Source organism: Oxyura jamaicensis, chromosome 3 (genome assembly GCF_011077185.1).
Source record: "Oxyura jamaicensis isolate SHBP4307 breed ruddy duck chromosome 3, BPBGC_Ojam_1.0, whole genome shotgun sequence".
NCBI lineage: Eukaryota > Metazoa > Chordata > Aves > Anseriformes > Anatidae > Oxyura > Oxyura jamaicensis.
Window position 1 is genome coordinate 97394055 of NC_048895.1, and position 18765 is coordinate 97412819.

Below are 18765 nucleotides of genomic sequence, written 5' to 3' on the forward strand. Positions count from 1 at the left end.
TCTTTTTACTTTCTTTCCTGGCCCCTTACTTAGTGTGGAGGTCAACTCTATGCAAGAAAAGAAAAAATCATCTGAGATCTTCAGATGACATGCTACTTCCAAGCAACTAATGAGATTTCTACTGAAGTGATTTATCTCCTAAACTGGTTGATATATATCCTCTTTCACAGAGGAAAAATCTAACAAAGAGTCATGTTCCATTGGTTTAGTTAGCCCTTCAACTGGGGGCTATGTTTTAAATAATGTCAGAGTAAGTCTACAGTTCCAAAATAGTGACTAAATGGGACTGTAGCTAAGTACCTGTAGCTAATTTAGGTTTGTCTTAAGTTGTGGTGCCTACTTAATCCAAGTATAACTTGTTTCTGTGCCTAACACTAACTGTACTTCAGCAGATCCCATCGATTTAAGTTGGAAGGAAGAAAAGATCTATAATTTGCTAAAGTTCCAGCACTCAACTTACTGATAATGATTTTGTTGTCTGCTTAGGAGACAAACTGTTTATTTGTCTACTGAGAAAGTTCTGCAAAACAGCAATATCCACTTTTCACCAAAATATTAATTAAGTTTATAGTAGCTAACCACACTCCCACTACATAATCAATGGGTTATTTCCCAGTGCTTCATAGTGTGGGTGATGTACAGAGCACTAAACTCTTGCTTACTTTATTTTGAGGTTAAATTCACACATCTGATAGATCCAGTTGCCATTAGGAAACAACATTTCTCCTATATTCAAAAAATATCAATTTCAATTTATCCGAAGAAACATTTTTTGCAGATTGTTCAGATTGTTTGGAAGAAGACCTTTAGCATATTATTCTATCTTCTAACAAAACATGTTTTTCTGACCTATTTATTTCCTCCAAGATGCACATAAATGGAAAAGTAAAGTTCCATTTCCCAGCTGTACACAGTATCTCTACTATTTACTACTTTTCACTCAGCTATATAATACCTGTATTGGTAATAAACTGTCTTCACATAGATATAAAAACTATTACTACTTTTACTCTATCTTTAAGTCTGTTTTCACTTCCTATTTTGTATTATTTTTTCCTTCAACTCTACTACTTACTATTATAATTTGTTATTCTGGTAACAGCCTTGATGATACATCATTAATAAACAGCTAACATATCTAGCTTTATATCTCTATATTGCATGTCATTCCAAAGAAAGTATTTAAGTTGATAATCTACTAATAAATGCAATTCAAGTATCAATATGCAATTATGCCTATGGCACAAAAATGAGGAATATAACAAACATAGCCCTTCAAATTGGAAAAAACAAACAAACAAAACCCACTGTTTTTAAAAGTTCTCCAAGCCTCCAGGACCTTATTTTTAAAGGTGTGATATTTACAGCGTAATGAAGTTAATTTTCGTTAGCATTCTTCTAGTTTTCTGATTGGATTTTTTTTTTTTTTTCTGAATTTTAGACTCCTCTCTTGCATTGTCTGAAATTAGCTTTTTTTTTTTTTTTTTTTTTCACTGTCTGAAATTTGCACATTTCTACAGAAACGTATTTCTGTCATTTAACTATGTGAGCATGATTTGCTTACTAATGCTTTCCAATTAACAAAGCATTTACTGAGCTTTCACAGTCAATACTCTGTGATGGCAAAACTAGCTCCTGAAGGACTAAAAAGTTGAGACCAAGCCCACTGTTCAAGGAAGCCATGAGATAGGGCAAAATGTATAATCACCAGCTGGCTTAGCATTTTTAATATATATTGAAAACAATTTTGTTGCAACTGGCAAGGGAGTACTAAGGAAAGCTAAATTCCATTAGAGTCAGCCAATATGAATGTATAATAGGAATGTCTTGCATAACTAAGCTGATAGAACTCTTTGAAGATAATGCTGCTGTGATAGATAAGAGAGTGACGTGGACAGTAGGCATTTTTCAAGAAGAATTTGATAAGGATACACGTCAAAGATAATTGGTTATTGTAAGGAGACCTGACACAGAGTATAACAAATTTTAGAGAACTGGAAAGTGTGTATTATCCTAAATATACAAAAATATTCCTCTTGGCAACCATAAACTATAAGACAAACTTAAAACACACAAATTTAAGATGCTTAAGTAGCACAGACAACACTGGACACATGAGAACACAGACACACAAACACACGGAAGCGAGTACAGTCACATTCTGCTACACTGAAAGATATGGGTACATATTTCCCAACATTTTAATCCTCATGAAATGCATCCCTACTCTGGACCATCAATGTGAATAGGAATAAATCAATCATTTCAATTTTATGTCAGTGTTTCTAATAAACATAATATATTTGGAGGTCTAACACTGAAGTTGGTCTCCATTTTTTTAATTGAAGGCAAGAGGTCTACTCTTGCCTTCTACTGATATTTTTATTTGTGTCCCCTCCCTCTTTTTTCTTTGCCTGCTTTACAAGAAGCTGCATTAAGATTATTTTAACCACCTAGCAGTGGAATTCACTGAGCTATAAAACAACCTCTAAATAAAAGTAACGGAATCTTTAGATGCCTATGTATAAACTGGATAAAGTACTAGGAGAACATGCTAGGCTGACAGTTCTGGTACTGCAGTGTGAGAGATTAGATGGTTTAAGTGCTCCCTGAATTGTGAATGACTGGATTCACAGCTAGCCTTTCTCCTCTGAAATCAAGTCCCCAAAATCTTTGAAGCTCCACCACTGGTCAGCTCATACCTTCATGTTCTCGGCATACACATACCTTTGAGATTTGTGAATCTACCATTACTCCAGAGCAAATATGTGTATGTAAACCTGCAGGGCCAGTACAGTATTCCAGAAGTGTCATCAACAAATTGTAATTATGGCTTGAATTGCTACATTGCTGTTTATGCCTGACAACTAATAAAAATGCAATTTATTCATAAACATTAGAAAACTAAACATAGCCTTTGTGCTTTTGATGAATATTGAAAAGTTAATAGTTATTATTCGCTTAAACTCATATGACAATTTTTTACATCTAACCTCTGAAACTGTTTCATAGTGAGCTCTCAATAATGACAAACTCCACTGAATTATTGTCTAGAATATCCATTGACTGACTGAACCCATGATGCTGAAGCAATTGTTTTCCCAGGAGCATCTGTGCTTATACAGCATATGCAGTCATACATCTTTGTTTTGATTTTATTTTAAACCATTGTGAATTCTTTTGCCTACTTTCCATATGTCCATATTCTTATAAGAAATATCGAAGCATTGAACCTAAGTGCTTATTTTATCTACTGCTCCCATTAATCAGCCCTCTAGTACCTGCCTGCAATCTATCTTGTGTATAGTTGTTTTACTTTTACCATAAATATCTTTATTTGGAGTTGTTTTAAGAAATATTTTATAGCATCGCTATTTTAAAGCTATACTCTGGTTATGCCAATTGTTCTAGTCAAATGCTGATAAGATTGGAAAGAAAGATAAGGAACATCAGGATTAAAGGTTGTTTACTCTCCATTATTCCCCAGTGATCTTTAGCTGCCATTTTTGCACCAATAGAGACTAAATATGATAAAGGGTAGACCAGTAGGGACATGTCCGAACTGTTGAGAGAGCATGAAAAGGATGAACTCATCTTATGCTTAAAAGTGTACAGTTTTGCTGGCTTTGACAGCTTTTAACGTTCTTTCAAGTTTCTGTCACATGACAGGTTGGTTTTGGGCTCACACATTTGAAGCATCTGCTTTTTAGCAAAATATGCTAAGAAGTACTGGATAAAAAAACATGTTCAAGCTTCCCACTCTCACAGATAATTCCTTTCTTTTACAGCTAGAATGAGCAATGCTTTGTTTTCACTGACATTTTTAATCTAGCAAAAGTCCACCTATAAAGGAACTAGTGGAAACTATTCACCTGAGAGAAAATTAACTTTGCAAGTTGGAGAAAAAATAAGAAAGGTTTTAATGTAAAAATAAATAAATAAATAAATAAATAAATAATGTCTATTATTATTACAGTCTTAAAGCATCCTGCATGACAAATTAAAAAGACCTGTCTTGTGACATTTAAAACTAAAAAGAATCATATCAAGATATTTCTCACAAAATCAGGACATTATTTTGGTCTTATTTTTCAGTTTATCCTTTTGATTCACCTTATTTAACCAAAGTTAAAATCTTTTAGTTAGATGCAACTTACTCCAGAACGAATAAAATGAATTATAGTGTACAGGAACGAGCCTTAGTATGTCAGTACATCACACCTTTGGGCCTTCAGAATAGAGCATTTATTTTGACATGAGAACATTTAACTTCCGGGCCTTTAGTATTTCTTTGAATTCAGACTTGGAATCAATGGTTCATGTGAGTATGCAACAGCTCATAGCATGTAGCCACCATAATCTCGTTGCTCAGTGAATCCATACCACAGACAGACTCACAGAAACATGTTCCCATGCAAAGGCATGCAATTAGAATATATATATTTAGATATATTCAGAGAATTCATTTCTGATAATTTGATCTAATTCAATCTTTTTAGACATTTGGCTTCATAAAACAGATGTAAATACATTTTGATGTCATTTTGCAGCACTGATATCAAGATAGATCTGAATCAGGAAGAAAGCCATTCAGGATGGATGTGAATGAGCCAGAATAAATCTGACATTAATACATGTACAGCTGCACAGTTAAGTACAAAAAAGTATCAAAAATGTATATTTTCCCATTAAATTTTCAGTCAAACAAAGACATACATGAAAAGGACTTATACTCACTGCAGTATCACTGTGACAGAAAAATCATGTTTGGGAAAATTGGATGAACACAATTGTGAACCATAACTTGTGAAGTGCAGTGAAAGAGATAATTTCAATATTAAAATAGACTCATATTCCCCCAAATCAAACTAAAACAATACTTCTAATGGAAGAGAGTGCCCCAGCTTCCCTCATTGTTTTAGAAAGTATTAATAACTTTTAGGAAAAAAAAAAAAAAAAAAAAAAAAAAGGAAGAAGAAGAAAAAAAAGCCTTTCTGTTGCTATTGCTGTTGCAACAGAAATCTTAAAACCTTAGGCCATTTTTTGTTTCCAGAGATTTCTGCCTGATAGTAGCCCTATCTTTGCTACTCATCATTGCTGTCAGAACAGAACACTAAGAACACTACCTTTCCTTACACTTGAGTTCAGGACAGGGTTAACATTCAATGGAACTGCAAACATATGAACATTTTTTTTGTAGTTAAAACTGCACCACTCACCCTCACCTTTCCATTCAGAAAGTTCCACAGAGTGACACTAGTATTTCTGTTGTATCAGTTACCAAGATTATCAGTCTGTTACACAGTTTCAATTTTTTCCACATAACCTTGAGCATTTCAGTAAAATGGAAGCTGGAGACATTCCATACCTCTACAACCACTAGGGAGAGACAGAGGTAAACATAAACTAGCTATTACCTCTGACATCTTAAGCAAAGCATTGAAATTTAGCTGGAATAAATATTGACTATTCTCTATCTTCACCCCATTGTGTGAGCATAGAATAATCTTAAATTCTTCTTCAAAGAATAAGAAATTATTAATCTGTTAAAAAAAAAAAAAAAAAAAAAGTTTCTTAGAGGCTTCAATCAAACCCACTGATACATACACTTTCATAATCACACATCCCAGGATTATGATATAATGGCTTGAAGGCATCCACATATGTGAAGCATTGTTCAGCTGTACTCTGATGTAAACGCTGACAGCTGTTAAAATGCTCACAGAAACCATGCTGGATATTCATCTTTTGATGACCTGGTAGAATGACCTGAACTTATAAATTACAGTATCAAAAACTGTTGGCTGATTTTCATAATAGAAAGTGGAGAAAGAGGTTATTGTGGAGAAGAAGAAATGTGATTCTAAATAATCTCCCTAGTAAAACATTCATTATGAATAGGTACCAGAAGACAGCCAAAAATCTTCACTCATTTATAGGTATTAATATTCTGTAAATAATGCCCTGTAGTTGTCTTCATGCTTTCCTCTACATATCAGCCTGGATCATGATAGTGATGACTTCCTGGGTCACAAAGCACAGCTGAAGGTTTTTTGCCCTAGATCTTCAACTTCCATGCTTACTTTCCAGAGAAAATAGGCACTTAACCCTCCTGCATCAAGATATATTAGTGACTGAAGCACAATGATATAGGCAACTGCTACTACTGCTCTAACAAAGCTACCAGGACAATCCAGGTCCTAAATTATTCTGAAATAAAGGAAAAATACTGCAGCAGTCCAAAATTACACAGTATCTGATTTTCAATCTTTCAAGTTATTTGGTTTAGAACAGCACTGAATTAAATTGAGGGACAGGGAGGGACCCATTGAACTTGTTTAGAGAGCATGTTGAAAGTGAAGGATTGATTTGACCTCTCTTTGCAAAGGCATAAAGACTTATGCAAAGCATCAAGTTCTGATTTTTCCTCACATCTCTTTTCTATCTACTCCAGTTTGCTCTTTTTTTTTTTTTTTTTTTTTTTAAACTAGATTATTGTTCCAGATTTAAACTAAAGAACAGTGCAAAGACAATAAGGATAACTTTATTTCTTATATATTCCTGCTTGCTGCAGGGGTGGCTTCAGAGCAGAGCCCAGCAGCTGCCCCACGGTAAACCAGAGCCAGCTCCAACCAGCTCCAAAAGGGACCTGCTGCTGGCCAGAGCTGAGCCAGAGAGCAGTGTTGGTTGGGCCTCTGGGAGAGCAGACTGAAGGAAGGGGAAAAAACCTGCTATGCAACTGCACCTGGGAGAGGAATGAGAAAATGCAAAAGAAGCAGCCCTGCAGCCCCCAAGGTCAGTGCAGCAGGAGGGCAGGAGGTGCTCCAGGCACGCAGCAGCAGTTTCCCTGCGGCCTGTGCAGGGAGAGGCCCCTGGTGGAGCAGGCTGTCCCCCTGCAGCCCATGGGTCCCACATGGAGCAGATCTCCACGCTGCAGCCCGTGGAGGAGCCCCCAGTGGAGCAGGTGGATGTGGCCTGGAGGAGGCTGCGGCCCATGGAGAGCCCCCGCAGGAGCAGGCCCTGGGCCAGAGCTGCAGCCCATGGAGAGGAGCCCACGCAGGAGCAGGGGGTCTGGGGGGAGCTGCCACCCGTGGGGGACCCGTGCTGGAGCAGTTTGCTCCTGGGGGATGGACCCCGTGGTACGGAGCCGTGTGGGAGCAGTTCTTGAAGAGCTGTTGCCTGTGGGCAGCCCCCGCAGACTCAGTTCGGGAAGGACAGCATCCCGTGGGAGGGACCCCACGGGGAGCAGGGACAGAGAGTGACCGTGAAGGAGCGCTGAAGGAGTGGTGGAGATGAAGCATCAGGGACTGACTGCAGCCCCCATTGCCCCTTCCCCTGTGCTGCTCGGGGGGACGAGGTAGAAGAGCGTGGATGGGGGGAAGATGGTTTTAGTCTGCTTTTAGTTCTCACTGCTCAAGTTTGTTATCAATAGACAATAAATTACACTAATCTCCCTGTGCTGAGTCTATTTTGCTTGTGATGGTAATTGGTGAAAATCTCCCTGTCCTTATCTCAACCCATGAGCTTTTTTTTTTTTTTCATCACATTTTCTCCCTTTGCCCTTCTGAGGAGGGGGAGTGAGAAAGCATCATGTTACTGCTTGGCCACTCATCAGTTTCAAACCACCATTGTTTCCTAAGTAATGGATTTTTCTAGTTTACAAATGAGTAACTCCGTCCCTCTGTTATACTCCTCTCATTACTATCTGGTAACAGGACAACAAGCAATGGGCAGAAATTGAAATACAGGAAATTCCACTTAAGAAAAAAACAAATTACTGTGAGGGTGGCCAAACACCAGCACAGGTTGCCCAGAGAGGTTGTGGAGTCTCTGTCCTTGGAGAGATGCAAAACCTGACTGACACGGGCAGTGTTGTGGTCAGCCCGGTCAGGACCCTGCTTAGAGCAGGTGGAGTTTGACTGGACGGTTTCCAGGGATGCCTTCCCACCTAAAAGATTTCTGTGATTCTATAAAATAATTCCTCTGTAAACCACCTGCCAAAAATGCACGACCAGCATAAAAGCTGAGATCACAACTGTGTTCCTGTAAGAGAATTGAACATCTACGAGCTCAAAGACACCTTTGACACTGGAGGTTAATATAGCATTTCTTGCCTGATAATCCGAGGCTTTACCCTACACCAAAGTTGTTGGTTTTGTTGCATTCACAAGGGAGCTTTGTGAAGAAAACATTGCAATGAAACAAAACTTTGCCTGTCTTCTTTGCCAATTTCTTTAAATAAAGATGGTAATAATATAGTAATCTTATATTCACTATTTTATTTTAAAGATCATTCTTAACTGATGACTCAGTCTACTTCTTTCCCTGGCTAATCCTTCTCTTACTGAATGCCACACTGGAGTCAGATAATTGGCCAGTGTTTGAAATAACCCAGTTTTGCACATATAATTTAGAGGTCACTGAATGGTCAGAAAGGTATTTCAGAACTGCTTTATTATTCCATTTGTGGAAGCATGAAATAATAGTGCATAAGCTGTTTTTCCATCAAAATATTTTCCTCCTGCTTCACTACACAGGCTACCTTTGCAGAAGCAGTCTGCCATTTCTTAAGGTCTACCTGTAAGAAGTATGGTTAGCCACAACGCAGAGGATAGAAACCATTCCAAAACTTAGTTCTGTCTTTATTCTGAGGGACCAACACTGCTTCACCACTTCAAAGCAAGAGCAGATTCCTTCTTTTATCTATATCTGGGCACGGATATCAAGGAAATCAAGATGCAGAACTTTTTTCAGATCCATCTCTTCCTCGTCCTTTGGTTCAACTTACAGTGCCAGTCATTCTCCTGTTCACGTACAGCTCACAACAGCTCACAAGAGTGCTGTGTATGAGGAAGATTCCCTTTCCTTACTTCTAAAATAGCCATGAAATTCAGAAAAGGTGTTTAACATTAATCTTTTAAAATTGATAGGTAAGTTCCAGTGTCTGAAACACGTAAAATAACAGTATGTTCCCCCAAAATCTGGAAGTCAGTTTAAATCTAATCCTTTAACCCCTCTTGCATAAATGAAAGCTATTAATTAAAATACTTGTTACTTGCCAGCACGGCTTCACCAAAGGCAAATTGTGCCTGACCAATCTGGTGGTCTTTCATGATGGAGTGACTGCATCAGTCAACAAGTGATGAGCAACCAATGTCATATACCTGGACTTCTTAAGGCCTTTGACCTGGTCCCACAATGATCTCTAAATTGGTGAGATCTGGATTTCAAGGGTGAACTATTTGGTGGATAAAGAATTGGCTGGATGGCTGCAGCCAGAGAGTTGCAATAAACAGTTCTATGTCCAGGTGGAGGCAGGTGATGAGTGGTGTCCCTCAGGGGTCCATCCTGGCACCAGTGGGTCCATTTATATCCCAGAGGGATATAAATGAGGATATGTAGAGGATAGAGGATCTTTCTTGTTTTTTGGCTGGAGCACCTCAGAAGGAAGAAGATGATGCTTTGCTATCTCCAGTCTACTCAGCATTTAAATCTTTCTGTCTTGTGTGAAATTTTATCTGCTATGCCTTCTGCCTGGCAAGGGGAGGGACACAAATAATGGAACCAGTCTGCCAGCTTGGGTGACTTTCTAAAAAGAAAAGGATTTACCCTCGGTCCTTTTCTCTACCATCATGTATGTTTATCTATTATCTATCCCTAGTAATCTTGTTGAAACAGAGACAAACAGGCATCTGGGAATGCTTAATGCAAGAGATGGGTCACATGGAGCAAGAGGAGAAGGTGCACTGTTGGCACAAGCTGGGAGGGGGGAAAGGGGCAGAATTTGGCAGAGACAGATATTGTGCAGTAAGAAAGCCTCCAGTATTTCCAGCTACCAGCAGAACTGTTGGCAAAACTCATGTCAAAGAGTCCTTAAATTACTATCTACGTTTCATTTCCATTCAATCTGATCCAGCCACAGCTGGGTGAGCCCTGCAGTGTGCAAAGGGCTGAAACATTACTAAAACTTGCCCTGTGTAAGTCAGAGAGGTACTACCTGTTTAAAGAGGGCAGTCGGAGGATAAAACAAGGCTCATACTGATAGAAGAAATAAAGCATTTGTTGTCTGTAACTCCAGTTTGCTATTAGTTGGCTAGATTCACTCTGTTTGCACATTTGGATAAATTCTCAAATAAGCTGCTTTTTCTTCCTTAAGTGCTGCCATGCACAGCTTTATTAATTCCAGCCTGGATTTCTTCATAGCACTCTACATCCTACATCCATTGTGAAGTGAAGCTGATGCAATGCAACTGGTAAATAATATATTAATACCAACACATTGACTTGTAAGAGCTGCTGCTAGATTGCACTGAAAGGGTTCGTTTTTATATAGGGAGTTTTTAGCAACCTCAGCCCTCTTTGAGACTGTCTTTCCTCCAATTCTATTATGTTCTATTAGCAATCAGCAAAGGTATCTGACTTTTAAAAAATCTCAGAACAGGGAGTTTTCCACGTAGAATCTCTTTTAAACATGTTTTGTTTCCTTCTGCTCCTCTATGAAACTGTATCAAGTTAAAAGGGACCCTTTAGTCTTCAAAACTTCCACAGAAGGGGGAGAACAAGAACACATGCCAGGTACGGGGAAGAACGTCATTATGATTCATTCCTTGGTTGGATAGTTTTGTGTAATGATGGAGTTGTGATGAAATTTACGTATTAATTATTTAAGACTGTTTAAAATATAGGTCATGGCTTCTAAACATCGAAGGAAAATACTCTTCATTAATCTATGCGGAACAAAATAAAGACCACTGGAGTCATCAGCTGCACAGTCTGTCCTCAAACCTAATTTCTACCTCGCCTCTGACTTCCGCTGAGTCACCTCAGGGCTGAAAATTGCAGAGCTGCTTTAGGATACCACACTCCCATTCACCTTGATAAGACTTGGGTGTCCAAGGCCTTTGGGATGTCTGAGGAAATTCTGACATCAGTCTGTGACTCACATCATGGCACCTGGCCACCCACCGGGGTCCGCAGCTGCCTCTGTTGCCTGCCTCACAGCTCCTGTTGCTCATCCACCGCCATCTCCTAGCTCTCCTCAATCCCGCAATCACATCTGCTCCGCAACTGCGGTTACCTCTCTCACAAGTCTCCTTTTCTGCACTTCTTAACACCCAGATTCATGCACAATTCAGAGCAGCTCTAAAGGTGGTGTCGAGCTCTGTTCTCCAGCAGTCAGGACAAGCCCTGATTCTACTGAATCGTGTAGGAGTTTCTGGTTTAATTCACTGGCTTTAGTGTCAGCTAGAGCAGAATTAGGCCATTTGATACTAAATTCTTAGGATGTGCCTGAATAAAAATAGTACAAATGCTGTGGAATTCAAGCTCTTCATCCATAATATATTCATCTTGAAGTGCACAGCTGCCATGCATATATTTATGTAACTGCTATCCGTAGAAATATTTAAGCATTCAGTCCAACTCTGAAAAAAAATATTTAGAAGAGTTAAGGATGGCTAAATGGTGAGAGCAAGGAAGGAGAGAGAGCCATTAGGTAGGTGTGGCTTCAAAAGCAGGACACCTTTTCATCTGAATCACTGAAGAAATGTACAGAGAGGGACAAGGATGATCAGAGATATGGAATAGGGGGAAAAAAAATAAGGAGACCACATCTTTTCAGCCTACAATTAGACAGCTTAAGGTGGCAATGATAAGCATCTCTACTAGAAATATTATTCACTTTTCACAGTAAATATATTTGAGGCAATCAATAAAACAGCAGGCTTAAACCAAAGACAATGTGATTAATTTATAGACCCAATTTCCAGAACATGTTTCTGAGACCAATAAAGTAAACAGGTTAAAAAAAAAAAAAAAAAAAAAAAAAAAGGATAGATTTATGAACAATAGAGACACCAGAAGCTTTGAAACATGGTATGATCCACAGCCCATAAAGATCAGACCCAGCAGAAGCTAGACAAATACCGGAGAGGAAGGCAGCAGCAGTCTCTCTGAAACCCCTCTCCTGAGTTTGCCTTCACCATCAGCTACCAAGATCTCAGGTCTCTCCCATCACAGCAGTTGTCACACACTTGCTCTACCCAGTTCCCAAGCTCCAAAGATAAAAAATAATGCAAATAACTTGTTCTACATATGCAGTAAGTGAGTACCAAAGGCTGCAGGAACATCTGTGCCTCCCCACTCTGCCCAGCTGCCTGACAGCCATGAAGAACCTCATTACACCTCCATCCACTTTTTCCAGATTTCTGTTTCCTTCCTCTCTAAACTCATCTGTGACAAAGTCTTTAGTATCACATGGTGTTCCAACACAAGCACAGTCGTATTAATCAGCAATATTTTTATTCTGTTGCCTCTCTGGCAGGCTCCTGGCAGTATAGCAACAAACATTCCAGTAATAAATGAGCTTTTAAGTGCACCAGACTTTACTATTCTGCTGCTGGCATGTGGTCTCTGATCAAAACTTAACTTATACAACCCCTGTATAGGCAGCAGACCAAGTAGCAATAACACCAACAACACTAATAAACAATATAAGGCGTTGATCTGACCTCAGTTGAAGAACACAGGTCAACTCTCTTCCTAACCATACCAAAATCTATTACTTTAGAGCCTCTTTTCCAAAGCTATACCAATACACGGCTGAATTACAGTGCTGTAGGTAACTAGGAGTGTGATGCCCATTAAGTCTCCATAAACAATTAACTTTCGCAGCTGAGCTCTACAACAAAACACCCTGCCTGCTGCCATGGGATGCTGCTTCGCTTCATGTAGGTCATTGGTGAGGTAATAGACAGTTCTAACCAGCAACAGCAAAAACGCAGCAAAATCCGAGCACAACACATCCTGTGATAGGTCTTAATAAAAATATAGATCAAGTTTATAGCACACAAAATGAAAAAAAAAAAAAAACAATTACCTCACTTTAATATATTTTAAATGTTTTTAAAGTCCAACAAATTTTACTGCTAAAAATACCCCAACAAAACATACATTCAATGTAAAAAAATGCCTTAAACTTACCTCTTAGTTTACACTGATTTAATATATTTTTTCTTCTACTTTTCAACTTTCCTTGCATCTTGGGAATATAGTGGTTTTCTCCACCCGCTTCCTTCCTCTCACCTCCTCCCCCTCCAATCTGGCCTCCTTTCCTTCCTTGGAGGTTTTTAAGCTTTAATTTGAGAGTGTAAAGCTGAAAAATATTTGATACAATTTTTTTTTTAAATTAGAGAATTGAGCTCCTCACCATGGTTGAAGCATTTCTGGGAACAGCACCAAAAAGCTTGCAGCTACTGCACTGAGTAGCCACAGCATCTCTTAAAATCATCACTCATTTATTTTTCCCAGACAACTAATGTTTCAGCATTTTACTTACAGACATGACTGCAGTTTAGGAGACTGAGGCTAGAAATGAGTCTCTTTGTTCAGTTTTGGAACATGAAAACCAGATTCCCAAATTCCAGCGTGGGCCCATCTCCAGCTGGAACTGGAGCAAGACTCACCAAGTGGGATTTGACAATGTATGAGCTGAGACTTTGAGTTAGTCACATTTTCAGTGAGCTCAAAAGGGTATTTATGATTACATGTTCTAACTGGAGGAGGTGGTTGTCAGTCTGCCTGCAGTGTGCATGTCACCGCAACAGGGAAGGGGAAGTATTTTAGAGCTTGTGTGGGATTGGGCTTGCTGAATGGAGCACTTGGAAAGTCTCCTGTAATTTGGATATTGTTGGAAAAAAAAAAAAAAAAAAAAAAAAAAGGTTTAGATATAACGAGCTAGGGCCTCTGCAATGCACATTCACACCGAGGGGTGCTGAAGACACTCTGCATTTCCAGGAGCTAGTGAGCAGCAGCCTACAAGCCTACAACCTATTTTAGGCTTACACTTACTGACACTAGGTTGTGCTTTATAGCCTCAATGTATTCATTTTTTAATTCTTCACTTAATATGGCAAGAGGGTGCTTTTGCCCAGTAACGAACTTTTTCCTGAAATTATATCAAATTCTTGGCAATGCTGAATAAATCATATTTTGCCTAAATGTTTATGGATATTTCAGTGATGCAGATTGTTTTATTCTTCCTCTCCATTCCTTACTTACTTGAAGCCATTACATTTCAGTCTTTCCTCCTAAATCAGTCTCCTAAACCACTGATTTTTATTTGCTGTTGCTTGAACAACAGCAAATTGCTCCTGTTGGTGTCAAATTCAGCAATTACTTGTCTGCTCTTTGACAGTACCTCCACATTCTTCCAAAGACAGTATTGCCCTTTGAGGTATTACACTGATCACAAACTGGTCCTTTGTCAACTAGAAAAAATATTTTAGCATATTTTACTGTGTATATTTCTCTATACTTAATATGTATTAGCCATATAAAATCAGTTCTGAACTAATTTATCCCAGACACATTAGCTTCTCTTCCTTCTCAATCTGAATATGATACACTGATAACCCCTCTCACTCATGTTTCTAATCTCTAAGTATCTTCTATTTTCTGTTTCCTGCTGTTTACATCATCTGCCGACTTCATTAACATGCTGTTCACTTGCTTTCTTTAATACTATTAATGAATCTGTTAAATAAGGTTGAAACAGAGACCAATTGTGATGGTACTGCATTGGACAATTGGGATGTGTCATCAGCCAGGTTTTCTGCAACAAGGCCTACAAGCCCATTTCTCAAAATCATTCCTTGTAATTGCTTTCAATAAGGTACTGTTTATAGAATTGACTGTTGTTTAATCGTGGTGATACCAAAAACTGTTTGGGAAACCTTAGCATGGAAAAGCTGACTGTTTATGTAAGTGCTCTTGGTTAAGCCAAGCCTACAGCAAAGTTTGGATTAGGTTAAGAATGGGATTTAAACTGTTGTTTGCTTCAGTTCTCCTTTCCATTTAATCTCTTCACACTCACTGTTTCATACCATAGTTTACTCTTACAGATTTGAAATATTTCAATTAACTCCATGCAATTGGTAAAACAATTTAACTTGCTTAAAAGCTGTACAGAAGGATACATGCTAACAAACAATATTAAATAAAGGTAATATTATTTTTTCAATAGACACGGATAGTGTGACTATATATGACTGTACAACAGACACAAACATTTCCAAGTACATTTCCAGCGTAACTAAGGGAAGCAAGAGAGGTTTCTCTCTGTTAAACAGTAAAAACAAATAAACACAGAGAAGGAAAAGACTGATTTTACCTAACAGTCACTGGTGGCCTGCAAACAGACTAACTGAGAATAAATTAGGCTAGAAATGAGAAGGTATATAACAACCATCAGGAACGTGAGGCTCCAGATAAGTCTTCCAATACATGTAGTCAAGGCAACGAAACTAATGTCTTTAATACAAAGCTGGATTGGTTCAGGGAAGGAATTGTCGAGTGGTTGCTTGAAACAGCAGCATTCCCAGCCCCGATCTCACAGATGCCCGTCCCTGTCTTCCCATCAGCTCCACAAGCACAGCAGTAAATAACAACAAATCTTGAAACCAAACTTGCTCTTTGGAATTACTGATTGTTCACAAGCACCTTTTCTTCATACTCAAAGTCTGAAAAAAAATACATCTTTGATGCACTTAAATTGCCTGAAATCTAAAATAGGACAATAAAATTGTTATTCTTCATACTAGGTAGAAGGTAGCAACTAAATTCTGGCACCTCAAACATTACTTATCAGTGACTACACAAAGGGAAAAGCTTCACAAGCAAGGGCATTCCTGAAAACAATGGACCTTTGTATTGGCCAAGGTCTTTGCTGAAAAGCTCAAGTTCCCTCCTCTTGCCTGTCACAGAGCAGCTGTGTCGGGATCTGCTGCCTCCCCAGGTGTATCAACACACACCTGGGAAATAGGAAACAATCCACACCATAAGAACACACCCTTGCTGCTTGCTCTCCATTCAGCCCCAGGAAGCATGGAAGTCTCTCCTGAGTCAGAAAAGATGGAAAATATTTGAATCCAGGTCCCTGGTTCTATTTTGGATGTGTTGGAGTGTCAGAGCTGATAGCAAAAGGACAACTGGGCATTTTTGTTCTTGAGACATTCTGGGTATATAGGTCATTTTGTTCTGAGGTTTTCATTTCAGAAAAAAATAAAAATAAAAAAAAAATCAGCAGATCCCTTTTTATACATTGAACGCTGGGCTCAATTAAAGAGAGTATCAAAAGCTCATGGATATGTATGAGATTTCATGGAACGAAGAGTTCTTGGTCCTGCTTGGAGCATTCTCCTCTCAGTTTTTAAATCTTATTGGTGGGAGAGGGGCCATCAGTGAAAGGACCTATTTAACCTTTATACTGTATTATTTACACAGACTACTCAAAGAAAACTAACAGGGCTGTTACTCTAGGTATGATCTCTTTATATGGTTGAATAGTTCTTAGCCTCTTGAAAATACACGATTCATTGTTTTCGATCAGCCTATGATCATAATGATACAAAGAAAAATCACAGTAATTATAGAGCAGTCTTCATAAGAGCTATATTTAATAAGCTATGTTCATCTCTGTTCCAACTCCACTAGCTTCTGTCAAAAGCAAGGATATATTTAACTGTTATGTGCTAGCTTGCATAGCTACAATAATTATTCTTGAGAAAGCAGTAATGCTCTTTGGTCCATTTAGAGGTTAAACCTTGCTCTCTGTGTATGTTAACAAAAATACTGAATAGTTAAAATGAATCAAGAATGCAATAAATGTTCACAGAGTTCAAATAAACCATTCTTTCTGAAATGTCATATAAAAAAGGCTAGATTTTATTTTTCGCTTTTCAGTTTGGCAACAAAAAGGGCAACAAAAGGTAAGCACTTACATATATGTGTATGCATGTACATACACATGTATGTACATTGTAGGCTGCTTGTGCCCAGCCCAGAAAGCCAACCATATCCAGTGCTGCATCAAAAGCAGCGTGGCCAGCAGGTCGAGGGAAGTGATTGTCCCCCTCTGCCCTGCTCTTGCAAGAACCCCACCTGGAGTGCTACGTTCAGCTCTGGGGCCCACAGCACAAGGAGGACAAGGAAGTACCAGAACAAGTCCAGAGGAGGACAACAAAGATGATCAACAGGCTGGAGCACCTCTCCTATAAAGCCAGGCTGAGGGAGTTGGGGTTGTTCAGCCTGGAAAAGAGCAGGGAGACCTTAGAGCGGCCTTCTAGTACCTAAAGGGGGCCTACAGGAAAGCTGGGAGGGGCTCTTTGTCAGGGGGTGGAGTGATGATAGGACAAGGGGGAATGACTTCAAAACAAAAGGGAGTAGGTTTAGATTAGATGTTAAGAGGAAATCTTCATTCAGAGGGTGGTGAGGCACTGACTCAGGTTGCCCAGAGAAGCTGTGGATGCCTCATCCCTGGAGGTGCTCACGGCCAGGCAGGATGGGGCATGGTCTTGTGGGAGGTGTCCCTGTCCATGGCAGGTGGGATGGGACCAGCTGATCTTTAAGGACCCTTCTAACCCAAACCATTCTGCAATTCTATGATTCTATGAAATACATATATAAACATATTGGCTAGAAATACCAACCATTAGTATGCCATCAAAACTCTTTGTTTTTCATTGGATTACTGATTACTGTAGCATTTAAGAACTCGATTCAACATCAATAGTCCATAAGAAGTTGCAAAAAATGGAAGAAAAAAACAGTTTTTGTCTAGAGGAGACTACAATCACAGTATAAGACAGCAGGAGGAGACAGACAGCTGCATAGTACAAAGAAAAAAATGAGAAAAAAGTTTCTCAGAATACATCACAGCACATGAATACATAAGCTGAGCATTAGACATGTTCTGTTGCCATCATCAGGTAGTTTGTGTAAACATGTATCAGTTATGGCGCCTCTGCAAATGCTATTTTGAATTGTTTCTGGAAATTTATTTCAATATAATAGGAACCAAAACCAAAAACTTCATGGTAGCAGCAAAGCCAGGTGCTATGTTACCTGTTGAATTTAACTGGGGGGAAAAATTCTGACTACATTGCAGTAAGATGAGGCTGGTTAGTGACTTCAAATGGCTCACTAACAGTAGCATACATCTTCCAGTCTGGCGTCATTTCAGTCTCACTGATTCTTTATAATTAAAAATACCACTTACTTCATAATGTATTTTTAATAAGAAACAATGTAATTTATTTTGTGATGCTTTTTTTTTTTTTTTCTTTTCCCTTGTGCTCCTTGCAAGCACATTGTGTTCTGCCACACATGTGTTTACTGGCCACTGTCCTGAAGAGAAGCCATGTGCACATCAGGGAGGAAGAACACAACCTGGAGAATTAAATGTAAAGAATCACCATGCGATAATTCAAAATTAGGGTTGAGAGGGATATAGGGGGAAAATTCACATAGAAGTTATGAGAGTTCATTGGGGCTAAACAAAAACTCGTAATATTTAAGGCCATGCCAGAACTCCACACTTGCTAAAAAGCATGGGGTATCCCAACATCTTCCCATCTAGTCCACTGCATACAAGATATCCATCTTCCCACCCTGTTATCCAATACAGCTTAGGATTATAGTCTTAGTAGCCCCAAAATAACATGTGCTATTCTCTAAGACAAAACTTTGAAAGCATACATGGAGTTTACAGGCAGGCTCACAGTCACTTGCAGGCTTCATATGTGTATGTGCATGTATTTGTGAGTGTATGAAACAAGAGCACTGAATCTATTGATTAATTTCTAATTAAAAGGGAAGAGAGTGAAGCATTGGGAAAATTCTGAAGCAACCTTGTATTGTGATATGCAGAAGAATGCGAGCTGCAGTTCATTGGTGTCTCCATAGAAACAAGACATATTGGAGGGTGTA

The 18765-nt window shown here is 38.9% G+C and overlaps 1 protein-coding gene across 13 annotated transcripts in view; it reads right to left on the bottom strand.

Moving 5' to 3' along the window:
- The window catches only part of DLGAP2 (DLG associated protein 2), a 325073-nt gene that overhangs the window by 289044 nt on the left and 17264 nt on the right, over positions 1–18765 (bottom strand). For 5 of the 13 annotated variants that reach the window (XM_035323317.1, XM_035323321.1, XM_035323318.1 and 2 more), the window contains exon 2: positions 12982–13153. The exons of the other annotated variants lie outside the window; for them this stretch is intronic. In XM_035323317.1, coding sequence (XP_035179208.1) covers positions 12982–13039 — 58 coding nt within the window. In that variant the 5' untranslated portion in view covers positions 13040–13153. The remainder of the gene's footprint in view (positions 1–12981; positions 13154–18765) is intronic. 13 annotated transcript variants of the gene reach the window in all.